The sequence below is a fragment of the Ixodes scapularis genome, unplaced genomic scaffold (assembly GCF_016920785.2).
Source record: "Ixodes scapularis isolate PalLabHiFi unplaced genomic scaffold, ASM1692078v2 PGA_scaffold3__209_contigs__length_174095766, whole genome shotgun sequence".
NCBI lineage: Eukaryota > Metazoa > Arthropoda > Arachnida > Ixodida > Ixodidae > Ixodes > Ixodes scapularis.
The window spans coordinates 23182231-23200319 of record NW_024609868.1 but is presented as its reverse complement, the minus strand read 5'-3'; the positions used below and the strand labels follow the sequence as shown (position 1 = coordinate 23200319).

Sequence of the window (18089 nt, the reverse complement as noted above, 5' to 3'; positions counted from 1 at the left end):
CGTGGCAGAAAAGACAACTCCCCTACTTCATGATATTTTTCTACCCGAGAAAAAACCCAGCTAGAGTGTCCATTAGGGGTCATTGTTGCAATAAATGGGTCACAGATGATGTTAGAATATCTGCACATTATAATCCACATTTTACAAGGTTACTTGCTCTTTGCAATGAGCTTAACATACCTCACATTGTTGTCTAGATGACAAAGGGTTTATATCTAGGGAGTGCCTTTAGTGGATTCAGATGAAGATTGACATGGGTGCTTGCAGGTATACTCGGCGTCGGCAGTTGGAGCGTATGCAAGAACGAATACAAGTGCTGTTCAGTGATGAGGTTCAGCGACAGGAAGCTCGACGCGAGTGGCAGCAAGGGCTGGCACATTTTCAACTTTTTACGGGTGTGTTACCTTCCCTGCGTTACAGACCCTAAGAACTCCAGGAGCTCTGCCGTAAGTGCACACTGCATACCTTCAATAATACCTTCAAACCTGAAGTGATAAACCAAATGAGGAAAGTCGGTGAGTTTGACCAGTCTTTGAGACCTCCAGACTTTGTAGATTTCATGGAATCAAAACCAGTCGTGTCTGGTTCTAGTCCTTTGTGCTTTCTGTATCAGGTTGCATGGGGTCGGGATGCAAGCCAAGCATCCCGACGTGCAGAACTGCACTTTTGGAGCGCTGCCAAATGTTGGGCAGTCTGAACTTGTTGCTCTAATACTAGTTACAAGATCTTGTTCACGTGAACAGGGCCACTTTGTACAGTTGAGCCCAGTTGCCTATATCAAACAGGGGTATTTCAGATTGTCTGTTTCAAACAGTCAAATATTGTCTTGAAAGTTTAGTGTAAAAGTATAAGAACTTTGTGGATCTGTATCAAACTCCGACCACCCGGGACATTCTATAGACGCTTTACAGCAGCTGTGCATGGGCGCCGCCATAACTGACCTTCAGTTTTTGTTCCCTCTTATTCCGTTCGCTTCACTTCATCATTACCACAGCAGGACAAGTTATTGCCATTTTAGATGCTACTGTGTTTTTGGGCCCAGCATAGGCCCTTGTGAAGACCCGTCAACGCCCGCTTCAGTGGCTCGGCATTTCGGTAAGACAAGAAAAGGGCGGCTATGGCGGCTCAATCTGGCGCGTGTGTAAAGCTTCTATACATCGAAGCAGGTGGCTTGCTCCCCCTGGTGGGAAATCATTCCCTGAATGCTGCCAACGCTACTCCTGCGATCGGCTCGTGCATGATGAGGCTGTGCAAGGCAAGATCATAGCGCGTGGCAGCAGCCACCAAGCCACACGAAGAAATGCGGGAAGTGTGCTTGCCTGTTGTTGGAAGTTTGCAGTGAAAAGTGCAAGGAAGCAGAGGGGAAAACCGACCCTCTGACTAGACCCCTTACCCACGAGAAAAAAAAAAGTAGTTTTAGCTGGTTGAGTGTGTCAACAACGGTTGTGCCATAGTGCTTCAAACACCTTGTTGATCTTTGTTCACCTTTTTCTTTCGCCTTTTATTACTATCTGATTTTATGCTGCCTTTATTTTTTGCTCGTTTGATTTTTTTTTATGAATGAAAAGATAGTGTTGTTTTATTTTTACGTGTCCCCTCTTTCTTTAAAATTCCGCTTTCTCTTTTTTTCATTTTTTTTTTTCATGTTTTATCGCTTGTGCTGTCAAAGTGGCGGCCACACGCGCTTGCAAGCATTGGTGCTTGGGCTTTTTGCCAACTACACTTTGACGAAGTTTTAAAATATTTAGCGGTTCTTGGCTGTACCATTTGGTAAGTTTCCGTTTGTCACATTCTTAGGTGATTATCGGGGATGCACGGATGTTTCATTTGGAGCTCGAATTAACATTCTTTTGTGTATTGAATTATTGATATATCTAACTATTTTGCGATACTCTTGGAATTTGATATATCCAGGTTTGACTGTAGAGTCTTCATTTCTGTCCTTTGGTCGTGCTATTCATAGGGCACCGCAGACTGCGTGGTTCTAACATGGTTCTAGGATATGTTTGTGCTATCAACTCAGCTCCACTCATACTCATGCGGAAGGTGCAACGTGATGCACGCCTCTAATTTCATCCAGAACTTGCTTTTCTAGTCTCAACTGCATTCGCTCGAAATCATACATTTTGTTTGATAGTGGTCTCGGGGCATGCCTCGGGTTGAGTGGTTTGCATTACTCCAAGTGGTGATTGACCTTGCCATGCTATTGTCACAGTAATTATAAGAACTTGAACCATGGAAGCAGTTCAGCAATTGTCCAGCACTTGAATTGGCTAGCATCATTATCAAGCCTGCCTCTTGTATGCTTCTCCTACTGGGGTGCAGACCAGTTACAGCTGCAGGGGCGGATTTATGGGTCAGGCCTGGGGGGAGGGGGGTAAGTATTCGGGCTGGCAGAGGGGGGGGGGGGGGGGGGGAAGGGGAGGGGGGAGAGGGAGGGGGAGGGGTCTGCTGAGATATGACGTTATGGTCTAAACATTGCCTAGATCTTATTTGTTGACCCAATATTTTCTACGTCACCAGAAACTAAACTTTTGGCTGGTGTATATCAATGATTTTATTAAAACAAAGTTGAGCTTGGAGAGCTTTGTGGGGGGGGAGTTGCCCCCCCCCCCCTCCCCCTAAGTTCACCCCTGTACAGCTGAGGTATTAAAGTGCACCGTGTCATTTTGTTAATTAAGAAATTCCCACTGCACAGAGTGGGACTTCACTGTTTCTCAAAGTATTTCGAGCCAAAGTACTTGGGAGGTCATCTTATTTGCTTAGTCCTATTTACTGGTGCCCAGGGATGGGCAGTATTTCAAATACAAGTATTTGAAATACATATTTTAAATACTTTGTGTATTTTGCATTTGTATTTAATTACAAATTGGGTAATGTATTTAATGTGTGTATTTAAATACTAAAACGTGGGTATTTCAAATACAATTGTAATTAAATACAATTTTGTGGGCGAAAATACATCCCTCAAATTTATTGTCACTGTCCAGAGCAGTAAGAAAGCTACGCTCCGCACCGAATGCAGTGTATCTCAATCAAGCACAAGCGTCTAGTGACTTTGTGATTACGGTGCTAGTCCAGGGCAAAAATAGTGATGAAATCGACGTTCACAGGCAGACTGGCTAAATAACTGCCTGTGACAACTTGTGATGCTTTCCAGCCTGATTTCCATCTATATTTTTGCCTGGAACATTCTAAATGCGCGGGTCGTCCAGATATTCGTAACTGATGCGAGTTGCAACAATACAAAATTATCTAGCTAGTGCTGCGCGTCTTGGTCGTCTCGGTTCTTTGTTGGACTATACCAAAATGTAATCGACAAAAAAAGCTGCTTGAAGCTCTTTACTTTTTCCACCTATTACGTCCAGGTTGATAACATTTTTTTTTGTGATTATATTGTTATTACGTTACTAGAGCCTCGCACACTATATAACTCCCGAGTGTGCGATGCAAAATTAAAATGAGATACCCAGAAACCTGTTGCAGATGCCCTAAAGTCGCTGACGCAAATTTTGAGGAATGTATTTGGAAAAGTATTTGGAGGAGACCAAATACATTTGGTTGTATTTGTATCTTGTATTTAATTGCTTTTTTGGAAAAGTAATTAGATTTGTAATTAAATACATTTTTGACGAAGTATTTTGTATTTGTATTTCGATACATATTTGCATGTATTTTGCCCATCCCTGCTTGTGCCTTAATGCCCGTTCACACACTTGCGTTTGCTTACGACCGAGTTCTTGTGATCTCCTGCAATGAGAGTAGAGTAACTGTATAGAGTATGCTTGCAGAGCCAGACTATCGCATTCCTTTTCCTTTCGCCGCAACTCTGTATTGGTGGAGAAGCGGTCACCCTTGCCAAGCTGGATCTAACCATCATGCAGGCAAGCGACCTTGCAGGCATCGAGTTTCGGGCGAAGGAAGTCTCTCGCTTTGCGTTTGTGAAATATACATCCTACACTAAAATGGAACTAACTGGATCATTCCCTGACCATTGCACATTATGTGTAGCCACTGGGTAAAGCATAATTGCATTGTTTTATAACACAAGCAATGTTTTAAAACATGTTTCCAAAATCTGGGAAGCAGACGATATGGAGGACGATTGCAGTGCTCGCCACTCTGATGCTCGCGCGGTGATCGTGACCGGCACATCCGGGACCTTGGACCAGGGAACAATGAGCAGCTACGGCATGCGATGGACGACATTTTCATTGGCCACTACATTCTACCGAGAGAATGGGGAGATAAATGACAGGACGGCACATGCACGGCATGTCACTGCAATATATCTTCTGCTCTGCACGCTGCAGCACACTGCCTCACATGCACCCCATCCGTGCCTCCAGGACTCTTGCAAAAGTGACATTCGCTTCCCGTAGTGCAGCTTGAATCTAACATGGCCGCCCTGGGCGCACCATTGCAATCAAGGAGGATAGAAGGGTAGGAGAGGTCATGATGGGAGCCGCGTAGCCTCCACAAGCCATGCTCTTTTGATGCCTCGTCTCTTTCTCATTTTCCTCCTTACTCTCCTCACTTACCATGCCAACGTGACAACATCACGTGACCGTAGCTAGCCTTCGATCTGTTAAAACCTACCGGACGGAGCGCGCGCAAGCCAGCAAGGAGTCCTTCTACAATCAACCATCCATCTCACACGTGACATGTCACGCGCACCAATTGCCAGAGAGATCTACGGTCACATTGGCCACAACATCGTTTAAACTTTTTATGACTAGGCTTCACCAATATTGCATAGTGCCCTCTCCTAGTACTTCTAACCTCCTTGATTGCAATACAGTTACTCTAGACAAGCTCTGGCACCATCTATGAGGTGACCTTGGAACTGCATTTTACTAGAGAGAAGGTTTTTCAGTATTTGTGACATCAAATGTATATATACTATCTATAATAAATGGTCGTTTATAATATTGTCAAAAACTTTTGAAAAAAAAATTCCACGAAAAAAAGAAAGGGAATATACAGTAATGACATGTGTTTCATGGCTACCCAATAGATGGCGCCAGAGGTCTCGTAGAGATCCCAAGAGGTTTTAAGCCTCTCGGTTGTCAACACAATTATGAGTCCTAATATATTGAGTAATTGTAAAATGACATAACATACCTGGTGCATTGGGACCACCTGCTCTGGAACCTTGTAAATTTGTTGTGGATTGGTTGGTGGTGCGAATGTTCATATTAAGGTACATCTGTATTATACAGAGGCTCCTGCATACATTCATTCACTGTTTATTAAAACGTTGACACCCATATACAAAGAAATCTCTTCAGTATTCACACCCAGGTTTCGGCTTCGGTGTTATATACAGTGACGGTCTCACGGGATTCCTCCAGGAGCAGCAAACCCTATTGAGGGCTAATTCGAGCTCCAAGGTCAGCAGCGCACAGCGTCGTATTGAAGGCGCTTATGTTTTTTGTTTTTTTTTGTTTTTTTGTTTTTGCACTTGGTGCTGCCTGGTTGTTCAGCTGGGTTGAACGCTCTCCTGGCACCATAATGGAAATGTCTGATACACGTTCACTTGCAGCAGGACTGCTTTTTTGAGTCATTCTTGAGCCAGAGGACCCGGTCTATCTCCTCGTCCTCTCGTATTCGAAGCAAACTGAATAACAACAAAACAAGGAACAAGACTTATAGGTTCAGTAGATTATGTCTGAAGCAGGACTAAATTTCCTGCCTGGCAAACTCAAACGTAATTTAACAATATGACTTTTTTTTTTCTCAAAGACGAAGTTGATTAGCTATGTGCAGATTAATTATTCACAACTCCAACCTTGTGCATTTATTCCTCTCCTCCACTTAACAATTCATCCGCCATGCCGCACCAGTTTTTTGCTGTACACCTCGGTAGAAAGTATCTCCTTGCTTCTCTCCTCTATGGCTTTTCTGCTGAGCAGCATTACCTCCTTTGCGGTTGGGAACTGTTCGAAAGACATTTTAATTACTGCTTTGATTGGTCTAAAGATATGTGCAGTTCAGTGGCATAGCCTGGGGGAAGGGGGGGGGGGGGGGGCCCGTAATTTGGGGAGTTGAGGTGGGGAAGGGGGGGGGGGGTCAAAATTATGTGGTTGGCTAAATTTCAGGGGGGCTGAAGCCTCATAAGCCTCTCCCCTGGCTACGTTTCTGGTGAAGTTGCATGAGAAAAGTGATGTGATGCTGTTTTATACTGTTAAACACGATTGTGCTCAATATCCTGATCTCTGTGCTGGTATTGTGATGTAGACAGTAGTACCATCACACAAAAAGTATATTACCAGGGGATATAAGTAACAAACGAAGTGAAAGAAAAAAACTTGGAGGACGTTAAAGCTTTGCCTTTAAGAATGGAGCGTTTAGCGAAACATACAAACTCCCACTTGTCCCCCGAGCGTGCCTAGCATGGCCTAGTCAGTAGCGTGTCTGGCTCGCAACGGAAGGGTCGTGAATTCGAATCCCGCCTAAATTCTTCAAATTTTTCTTTAAGGCAAATGAATTACTTTATAGAGTGAAATCATTTGAGGCATGCGGTAACCTTTAATTCGCATTATGTGTCACATTTTCTAATCACTCATTCCACGCGTGATGTCATGTTTCATGTGAGTGTTGTGGGTTGGTTGTGCGAGCTAGGTCATATGGCTGTGACGTCATGACCCTATCCACGAATTGAGATTTTCGTGGCACGCCACCGACGCCATAGTTTATCATCACGCCTCCGAGCTCCGCGAAACACATGTACGACGAAACCTTCCGATCCGACGTGCGGACTGCCGGAATGACCTTGGGGGGCGAGGGTTTTCGTAGCATCGGAGAGCGTTGAAAACCCTCGCCTCCGACCGTCGTATTGCGCGGTCGGACGTCGGATCGGACGGTTTCGTCGTACATGTGTTTCGCGCTTTAACGCTGTCGCGTTAAAAAAATGCTGCTGTCTCAACATATATTTATCAACATATTTTTATTTATTTTTTTGTCATAATCTTTTTACGTGTAATAAATTGGAAGAGGAAAAGGCTCGAGGTACACCTAAACACTTGTTATGAGTTGTGAATGAGAAAGCATGAACGTCGTTCTTGCTCGCGTCCTCGTGAAGTGGCCGCGCTGCGCGGACATCGGCCGTGCCGCCGCTCTGCACGGCCGATTTCTTTCCCGCGTGCTGGCGGTCTGCCTGAGTGCTCCAGACGATTCATTGGCTGGATGGATGGATGAATCCGGCTGAGCCCTTTGGATCGGGCGGTAGCTTACGGACGGTAGCTTACGCCACCTAGCGGCGCGGGCACGCAGCGTCGTGGGGTGGCCCTCCTTGAAACTCACGCGCAGCGGCCAATGGGAGCCTCGTTCCTTGAAACTATGACCTGCGTCAGCCAATGGGACCGAAGCCGAAATCCATCAGATTTCGGCTTCACTGCGCTCCATTGGGAGCGGGGAAACTATGTGCCGTTTGGCTAGGCTTTTCGCGGGGCTTCAAAGCCGGGAGCCATCTCATTGCGGCTTCACTTGGAAAAAAGGAGTTTAGGTGCCGTTTGGCGCGGCTTCAAAGCCGATGACGTCGGCTCGCTCCATGGGACAGTTCATGCTTTCGCATTAATAAAGTGAATTCATAATCTTCCACGATATTGTATCGCACTGGACGGTCGACTTATCTATATGTGGCCTCGGTCGCTAACTTCGAAAACAGCCCTTGCTAGCGGCTCAGACAACCACGTTTCATCAGACCGGATATCGCAAAGCATAATCCTCAGGAAGGGGGAAAAAAAAAAAGAAAAAAAACCTTTTATATACATTTGCGTCAGGTCCCTTCCTCGTAAATGCATTGTCCAAGAACTGTTCAAAGGAGAGGCGAGACTTCGTACCTGGCCATGTGCTCTATGGCTTCAGACACATTCATGGACGTTTTGGCGCTTGTCTCGTAAAACAGTGCGCCGATTTCCTGCAAAAAAAAAAAAAAATAAAAAAAATACGGTTGACATTTTGGAGTTATTGCCGATTTCCCTGGTAAAAGCGGTTTGCGTTTTGAGCATTTTGAAAGACGTCGGGTCATTCCGGCTGAAATATATTCCCTGCTTAAAACTATTAAAACACAAAGTTGTTTTATAATGCTGCTATTAAAATTATCAGGCACGCAAAAACTTGTTTGAGAATTTCTTGGTTACTTCCGAGGTATGTTGAATTCAAATGCTTCTCGAGTGAAAGCAACACGGCAGCGACAGTGTGGTTGCTCTCTTGTTCTATTGAAAAATGCAAGCCAGCGCGGTGTCATTTAAAATCTTATCACATCAGGGAAGGGCCCAAAGAGATCAGATAACGAAACCAAAGTTAAAGGTGTCACCGCTAAAACGGCGAGTTTGCGAAAAGCAGAGAGCGGCTACTTTGCAACATGAAATGTTTTGTTATTTTTTCCCTAAACCATAACACCCCCCCCCCCCCCCCCCCAACGTCAACCCCTGCCCACCGTCAACACTCGACCTTTTTTTTTTTTTCTATTTCTTGGGGAGGGGGGGGGGGGGAGGGGGGGAGGGGGGGGGGGAGGGGGGGGCTTTTACGCCCGAATGAATTTGAGACCTCAGGGATTCGAAACTCGTCAAACACAAACTATGGGCCGAAGATCACGGAGCGCGCCCATTGGGACGCCGGCGACAAAAGTGCGGAGTCATCTTCGTAATAGTCCAATCGGTGCGTTCCGTGAACTTTGACGAGTTGAGAGCCCCTGGTAATTTTCCTGTAATCGCCTTCTGCGCGCTGTGGAAGGCGTTCTGAGCGTGCGGAGTAGCTCTCTTCCACGGAATATGAGACGCGCGCATGCGTCCCCAGCTAAGTGACTCAGCATTTTTCGCCTGGGTGATAAGCGCATGTCGCCACTTCCAGAACGTCTTTGGCGCCTCGGAACGCCAGGAGAGGCACTTCTCAACGGACATTATAAGGGCGCGGCGAAGAGAACGCGCGATGATGAGGCAGCCAACCGCGCCTTATTGGTTGAGATGGAGTTGAAACAAAAATGAAAGCCGTTTACAACTCCCTGTAACGCCGAATTAGAGCGCAACTCTTGAGGAGGAGGATGGAAGGGTACTGAGTGGAGGGTATACCCCTCCTTTCCCTCACCTCGTCATCCTGCCTGCTACTCCGCCACAGGGGCCACGTGGCCCCCGTGAGGTCACGTGACCCCCCCCTGAGGTCACGTGACCTCAGGGGGGGTCACGTGGCTTCGCGGTTATGGCGACGGCGACGCCGCTCAAACCGGAAAAGGGCGCCTAAGAGCTGCGCTCTAAGAGCGCTTGGGTGCCCCGAGGTGCGCAAAGAGAAGACGAGCTTGCAACTGGTATACATTTATATGACCACAAAGGAAGTGCACGAACGAGCTGGTATAAATTTAACGTAATTATGAACAACCCCGAGACGTGTACAGTAAGGGACAACACAAAGCCGGAGTGAACAAGTTTCTCACGTGGGCAAGCTTGTTTCCTTGAAGGTTGCTCACTTGGCGCTCTTCTCCGACCTCGGTCAGGTCGACCTTGTTTCCCAGCAGCAGGAGCACCACCTCCCCGCCAACGCCCTCCTGCGCACGACCATTCGCCATGCGCAGTTTAAGACGGCGACATCCGATTCACAGTGCAGTGACAGATGACTCGGTTCACTTGCCTGCAGGTTGCACATCCAGCCGCGGATGTTCTTGAAAGATGTCTCCGAGCTGACATCGTAAACAAGAATGACACCATCCGCCCTTCGGTAGTATTGCTTAGTAATGCTTCGAAACCTGCCACAGAAAAAAGAGAAAAAGGATTCTTAAACAAAGAGATTTGGGGTCATCATCATCACCATCATCATCGGTGGGAAACCTTATTTGAGAATAAGAACGGAAACATATGTAGCTCTATTTTAATCTATCAATCAAACTCTCCTATGCAATTTTTTTTTTGGGGGGGAGGGGGGGGGGGGGGGACGGGGGGGGACGGGGACGGGGACGGTAATGCTCAAACAGGCGAGGGAGCATCCTGTAGGTCTCCAAACCCCGGCCCGCTGGCCAGATCCGGCCGCGGTCCTTTCGATAAAGCCCGGCCCGCTTCCAGCTGACCTTGCACAAAATGAAGTGCACGTAAAGAAAGAATCGGCGCTGCAACGCGCTCCAAATGTGCAAACGAGGATGTCAGAAATAGCGAGAGAGACTGCATCGTGACGCGGCTCCTCTCGCCCTAACATTAGTTGAACATTGTTGTCATCATCACCAGCGTCACCATTCTTACTCCCTTGCTTCGTGTCTCTCTAACTAAATTTCTTTGCGTTCTTATGTACATTGTGCTTCGTGTCCTTTGTCACAACTATTGAATATTTTCCTTCGTTTTATCATTCTCGTTGGTCTTTTGCACTGTGGGAAGGTGCCAGATTTCCCACGCGTTTTGATTTATGCCTAGTGAATTTTCTTGGTCACAATTCTTCTGTAATGTCATAACGGGCCAAATATTAAATTTCAAATTGAAGTATACTCATTTATCCACCTGTTTGTAATACTTACTAAACAATAATGTCTGTGTAATTGAAACATTTATCTAGAAATGTTTATTTAGTTTTGTATCTTTTTTTTTTTCGGCCCTCGGGATTGCGACGGAACTCTAACCCGGCCCCTTAGCCAAAAAGTTTGAGACCACTGGTGTAGGGTGACTCGTAACGTGTCAACACGCAGCGCGTGCAAACTCCCGAGTCCCACAGTTGCTTTGTGGCGATGGAGATTGGCAATTCGCCGACTGCCCAATCCTCCCATCTTCCACAATGCTAGGCCACACCGTGGTCACGGCACGCAACGGACGCTCGCGAAATCTAAATAGACCGATCTCATTAAGCGGTACACGCATGCGCGGTGCCGCCATAACTGTAGTTCACAGCGGTCAGGCTCCAGTGCACGAGATAGCTCGTGCCGTCTTGTGCTCGGCTCGTGCCATAGCCTCCCATATAGTGACAAACCCTGGCGGATCGTCACGAGAAGCGGCCGCCGAAATGAAAAAGGTGGAGCAGCAGACAACGGATGAGAGGAGAGCCACGTAACGCTGCGGCCAGACGCCGAAACACACTTCTCCCTAGCGAAAAAGTGTGTTTCGAGTCCTCGTCGCTGCAAAAGCTGCGCGCTGACGTCCAGGTTCCCCGAGAAATGGCTCTTTGATGCTCTGTGCTACCAGATCCTCGCGCTCTAAGTCTGCGACCGGGCACTATATGGCTCCGTCGTTGAACTGCCAGGCTTTGTGAGTATAGAGGAGGCTATGCTCGCGCAGAGCTCCAGCTGGGTTGTCTCACGTGCAGAAAGACTCCAGTTCCTGATCCATGCCGACATCGGCGGCGTGACGACACTAAAGGCCTGTTCACACATGCAGCAGTGCTACAAGCATAGCGCTGACGTCGCACTAAGCGCCTGCTGACGGGCGCGTTCACCAGCTTTGTATCGCACCGTCAAAACTGTTGCTCATGGCAGACGATAAAGCGCCGTTCACACATATGCGACCGACAAGACCGAGAGAGACCAGACCGGTTTCTAAGCCTTTTGCGACGTCTTAGGACCGGATGCGCTGCAGCGGAGCTGGTCCTAAGACGTGGAAAGAGGCGTAAAAACCGGTCTAGTCTCTCTCGGTTTTACTCAATTGCATATGTGTGAACGAGCCTTTAGTGTGAACGACGCTTAAGTAGCTGACGACACGTGATCAGCGATCAGCGCTTCGCTGCATGTAAGAACCGGCCTTAACTGGTGAGGTCGGTCTATTAGCTTCGGTAAGGATGTAATTCTTCATTGAAAGAGACTCCGTGGTCTGCAGCGTACTTGCCTTTCCTGACCGGCCGTGTCCCAAAGCTGCATGGCGACCTGACGACCGTCCACTGTCATCGACTTCACTTGAAAGTCGACTCCTTGTTTGGGGCAATGGATGCAGAAGGGGTGCTCCCGTCAATGGCAAAGACGAATACGAAAGAGAGTTTGGTGAGGGATGCTCACCGATGGTGCTCTTGAAGGTGGGCGCGAAGGCGTTCTTGCAAACCCTGTTGAGGAGGCAGCTCTTGCCGACGCCCGAGTCGCCCACGATGACCACCTTGAACACCCTCTCGGGCGCCACGGGCTGCCGCGGCTGCTCCACCGATGCCTGGCCCTGCTGTTTCCGTAAGGTCCCATCGAAAGAATATTCGTTGATTCAGGGTATGAACCACACAAACGGGAGCTCGGGCGAAAGCAAACGCACACGTGACTCAAATTTAGTTCCACGTGTTGTGTTTCGCTGTGATGCGCATATCAGTGTGTTCCGGTTCGGGTCGAGCTCATGCTGATTTTGGGATCATTGCATCGCAGCGAGTTTTAATTATATTTGCGGTTAGGTTTCTTCTATTCGTCTGAAGTGCTAAGTTAATCTCAACCTCAATATTTTTTGTACCTGGAATTACATTTTTAATGTCTTGCTACGATTCTAGCTCAGGTCCGGTCCGGTTAGGATCCAGTTAGTGCACAGTTTATTCCGTTCTTGGTGTTCATTTTGTTGCAGTCCAGGATTCGCTCAACATGATTAAGCTTCAGCAGCCCGTTTTCGCCCATATATTGTTATGATACTTTCAATAGTTATTACAAATCAGAACATGCGTAGATACTTTGCGATACTGTTGCAAATCTGCTTCTAAATACCCTGGCCTCGCGCACAATCTCTACTGAAGTGTGCACGTAGGAGAGATTTTAAGCCCGTCTACGGTACAGTAAGAACCATCGAAGCATCTGTAAAGTGCGCGCATGCGTGTGTAGGAAATGCATGTTGGTTCTACAAATATATAATGTATTAAACTGATTCATGACATCGTGAATTTAGGTCCGGACGAATTTTCCGTCCGCGATCCGGTCGTCTCTCTCGCTCTTTGGATCGATGTTTATCCTGGAGAGGAGGATGTTTGAGGCAAATAAACTCTTGCGTGTTTCCTAGCGTTAATGTTTCAACGCGTTTATAGTAATTTCTTATTCGGTTCATGTTTTTCTCTCTCCCTTTTCTCTATGGCTGACGTGGAGTGGTATTACTGTATTACTGATGTGTGCACAAAACATTTTTTCCCTCTTGTTTGTGCGCGTGCTGCTGGATCTTGCCTCCGATGTCGGCCGTTGGTACCTCGTCGGGTGATTTGTTCTGCCTTCTGTACCAACGGACCGTTGAAGGAAACTGCTCCCTTTAAAGAATAATAGTGATCAAAACAAAGCTACCCGGTTGGAGTAATGCAAACATCTCGACTTTACCAAAACCACGACACGCCCCTGTTTTCTCTCTTGGTCGGTTCAGTTTCAAAGGCAGGTATACTCGCATTTACCTAAAAACAATAATAATAATAATAAAAAATATTTTTTGTTCTTTTGGGGGGTCGTTACTAACTTCCTCTCTCATGCGTTAAATTAAGATATGGGTAGGTTCATCTTAGATTGGGTTCATGTTATTTTTTAAGACGTACCCGTTGCAAACGCCAAAGGCATCGTGTGTTCCTTCGACAACCAAATCTTGCAAGAACTACTTCGCGTAACGCACGAATAATGCTCGAAACTTTTTTTTTTTTCTTTCTTTCTTGATGGGACAACGAGTATTAGCGCCGAGATGTTTCGGTGGCGCCCTCTTATGGTTTCCCTCCGTGACGTCACGATTGGGATTTGCCTCGCCGTGACGTCACCAGTTGTAATTCTGGCTACTTACCACCAGGTGCGACGACGAGTTCGATGGTGTGTTTAAAAAGCACAGTGGAAGCTAGGAGCCATCGCAACCCGAAACTACCACCGTCAAAGTTGACAGTCTAACAACGCTCATATGCCCATGGTTTGGCTAATCGTGGAAAGCTGACCACAGCGACGCTTTTGGCCGCGCACATTGCTAATAGTGGTCCTGTAGACGTTCCATACACACCTCCACCTGTGACTCCACTTGGGGTGCTTGATCGTGCTGGAAACAGAACGGGAAGTAAAAGTCGAGATGATTTAAATCGCGATTTATATCGCGATTTCAATACGATTTATTTTAATTCCGTTTTACTGTGATGATTAGAATCGAAGCTTTCCCGCAAAAATTGTCCCCAAAATAGATATTTTTAACTATTTTATTTACAGTTTGTTTATCGTTTGATGCTTTCCACGCGCATTTATTTTGTTTTGTATTTAAATTAAAGAATCATCGAGCAAAAGTGATTTATATGAGGCTGAACGCGAGCAAAAACCAGTTGTTCTTCTGAGCTAATCAGAGCGTTGAGCTTCTTCTTTCTTTCTCCCTTACGCTTCGTCTGTCAGCTACGTAACATCCTATTGCAAGCAAATCAAAACGCAATTTAAAAAAAAAAATAGTTTTTTTTCTTTTCTAAGGAAGATACGCGCCAGAAGAAAAAAAAGTTTTTTTTTTACGATAATTGAATGGATTGTTTATATTTGTATGGTGCCTGGTCTTTTTGTTTTTCTTTGGATAAATCTGGTGTTGTTTTGATATTGTTGTTTTTAATGTTCTAGATGCGATGCACGAGCAAAAAATTAAAAAAAAAAATGTGGACGCGTGGGGCATGCATGGAGAAAAACTTGTCCGGAAATTAGCATAGATGAGTATCGAGACTGTCCACATATATAGCTTCTCAAAATAAGTGTGATGGCGGGCGACGTCAGAACTTGAAGAATTGACGGAGTGGTATTACTGAATCACCCGCGTATTGGACTAATTTCGCGATCATATTTGGTTCTTATAATTTGTATGCATAAATATGAAGATTCATAAATAATAAAACACCCTAAAACCGAAATAGCAACGAAAAAAATTGTCTGACATTGTTGTTTTTTACCGGCATCTAGGAAATACAACTGTCTTTTGTTCTAGTATAGCTGGGTTTACATCAATAAAAAATGTGCTAATTAAACTCTACATTAGATCACAGTAAATCTTTATTCGGCACTGTTCTCAGTGATTGGACCGATTGATCAATCATGATAGTGATAAAGGATCACTATTTACTAGCTACAATGATTTAGATCGAAATAATCTAATTTAAATCGAGTAAATCTGATTTACTCGACCTTTTCAAAACAATCATGGTTTTCTTCCACTTTGGCAGGAAGGCAATGGCCTCGTTAAACTGGCAGTCACAGAATGTTTTGTGAGCCCTACCTCCAACTTGCCTTCGGGAATGTCCACCGCGGAGCTCTAGGGGAAGAGAGCACGCGTTTTACGGGCACAAATACTTCCTCGCATGTTACGGGTAAATTCCTCAAGTTTACAAACAAGCGGTACCGGTGTTGCTTCAACCTCAACGCGTAATGGCAAGTAATAAGGTTGTGCTTACTCTCGAAAAAAATACCCGGAGAAGGAGGTATACACGACGTTTCGGGCGGGCGCCCTTCCTAGCGTGTGAACAATGTCCTCAATACTCGACGTAACGCTGGTAACGCGTCATCACACTCGTATGTCACCCAATCGGCTATTGGGCCCTCCCGATGCTGAACGTCCTTCGACGCACTGATTGGATACGACTTCGGGAAATATGCGTGACTTGCACCGACCTCATATCTGCGGCAATTGTGGTGGCGCTGCTGCTGAGCGCATACCTTCTGCAGCGTACATTACGTGTCGTCGAATTTGTTTTTCTCAGCAAGGACAAGTAGGAATGACCGAGTTGTCCAATTCCCGCGGAATGAGGCACTGCCCTCGCCCCCTCCGATCCGCCTCCCGTCGTTTGAAGCGCCATCTAGAGTTTCCTTTCAAAACTGTGTATTCCATAGAGAGAAATAGAGGGTACGGCGAAGCGCCATCTAGACGCTGTGCTTCAAAAAACGTGCATTCCATAGAATACACTGCAATTACCGTGTAGTAGCCGTCCTCAAAACGGTGGCCCATCGAATGGCGGTAGGCGGGCCGTAAAAAGAGAGGAGGGGTACTGCTCCTCAAGTTGCATCTATTGGCAGTTTCGCAGCTGAGTTTAAAGTTAGCGAGCAACGTGAGAAAACCGAGGAAACTGTTAGAAATCGCTGCTGTAGCTGAAGTGAGCGCGTGAACTTCGTGCTTTGAGTTTGCACGTCGTGCATGTGCGCTCGTGCAGTGCAGACTGAAACCGGCCGTCCCTGGTGCTACGTATAATCGTAATCCCCATTGGGGATCCAAACTCCCACAAGACCATTCGGGAGGGCGAACCCCTTGTTGTTCCCCGAGTTCCCCGAATAGGCGAAAGTGAGCCAGTGAATGTGGCTGTCTAGAATCGGTGGCTCGGGTATACTCACGGCGTCGTCAGAGTGTTGTTCCGTCACCAGGCTGTCGCTGTCTCCTGACATTGGTGAAGCGCCGAGGCCCGACTCGTTGCGCTGGTCGTCAGCAGGGCCACCCGACTCGCTCGCCTGACATCCGCTGAAAGGATGAAACGGTGGGATGCTCAAAATAAATTAATCGTTTGACGTCCTCTTAAAGGGATAATAAACCAAAATTTGGATTAAAAAAAAAATGCAGGAGATGTAGGCGGGACGCTACAATTCCTACAACACTACTTGTAAGGCGATATCTCGAATGGACGGCCGTATTTTTGGAAAAAGAGGTCGAGATTGAACCAGGCCGACGAGGCGCGTGACGTCAAGATATCTCGTTTCCTCCTCTCTTCGCTTCGCCCCCTCAAGGCGGCGAGGCGGAGAAGACGCGAGGCCGTTCCCTCTTTTTCTCGGAGAAACAAGACGTGAACATATCTGTCAAATGCGCCTCCCTTTTTGAGAAAATACGGTCATCCGTTCGAGATATCGGTGTATGAGTGATGTCTTGGTGTTTGTAGCATCCCGTGGCACGCTTTTGCCGCCGTGCTTTGTGGAATCCAGATTTTGGTTACCATCCCTTTAAAGCAAAGCAAAGTAGCGAACCGTGTTTCTGTTTTTATTTATGTGAACCTCCAGCCTACCATGAGGGACGTGAACCAACATGATCTGGTGCCGTCACATTTTTGCCAGATCACCGACACATTGGCCCGATTTGAATATGCACACATTGTGAGAAGGACCCGAAGCCGGGGCGGCTATCGCAAGGGGTGTGCTTTATCGGTTCGATAACGCGTTTTGGCCGGTCCTAAGCTATTCGGGAATGATCATGAAGTCTTACAGTTATTCGAAGTTTTATAGACGTCACAAATGAGCTCAATGTATGTAACAATGTTTCGGTAGTTTTTGTTTTTTACATTTTGTTCAGCTCATCTAAAACTCAACTTAGCAAAAAAAAAAAAAAAAAAAGAACGAAAAAAAGTTTTGTAAGTAAACACGTTACACATATCTACTGACATACGTCTTATCAATGCGGAGACCCTTCAGAGTAAAACAAAAACACACGTAAAAACGGACAGAAACACAATAAATACCTCTTAAAAATTGCTTACGTTTGTTGGTTGCACATCAGTACGCAAAGCGGAGCTAAAGTCACAACGCAGTCACACGTCGAGGCGGAACTATTTCGGGCGTCACACGTATACCTAAACAGACAAGCAGCGGACTCTGCTCTGCTTACGCGCTGCTGACGCCATGGGCTTCCGGCTCACCTAGCAGGCAGGGAGTCCCAGTCCTTCTCCGACACGCTGCCCTCGTCCAACTCGGGCTCTGTCTCGGCAGAGCCCTCGTCCAGCTCGGGCCCCGTCTCGGCAGAGTCCGTGTCCATCGCTGGCCAGGTCCAGTGGGGTTGCCTGCGGGAAAGCGAGCTTGGCCAACCACGGAAGCTGCGTTGATGGCACACGGGTAGAGATCGGCCCAGGCATTTTAAGTCCGAGTCATCCGGAAACCGTTGTTCGTGTCCCGGAATTTTAATTCGCCGATCAGATGTCTCGTTGACATGGGTCAGCTCTGTTCCCCCCAAAAAGTCCGCGTTTACCCGACACGTCCTCGAAAGTTATGTAGACAAAAAAATAGTCTACATGGCGACGAATGTACTCGCATTTCTTGATAGCCGTTGATAGACAGCCGTAACAAAAGCCGAGTGGTTGTGAACACCGGGGCGCGTCGGAGCCGTTGAAGAAGCATCTCCATCTCGGCTCCGATGGCCAAATTTCATCTTGTTGCTTTTATTTCCCCGGGAGTGTGTGTCTGAGATGGAGTGCCTGTAAGCAAAAGCCTTCGGAGGAAACTT

At 46.7% G+C, this 18089-nt stretch overlaps 1 protein-coding gene across 1 annotated transcript in view; it reads left to right on the top strand.

Moving 5' to 3' along the window:
* The window catches only part of LOC8026042 (inversin), a 51346-nt gene that overhangs the window by 27804 nt on the left and 5453 nt on the right, over positions 1-18089 (top strand). Inside the window, exon 15 of the mRNA XM_029980184.3 lies at positions 268-446. Coding sequence (XP_029836044.3) covers positions 268-446 — 179 coding nt within the window. The remainder of the gene's footprint in view (positions 1-267; positions 447-18089) is intronic.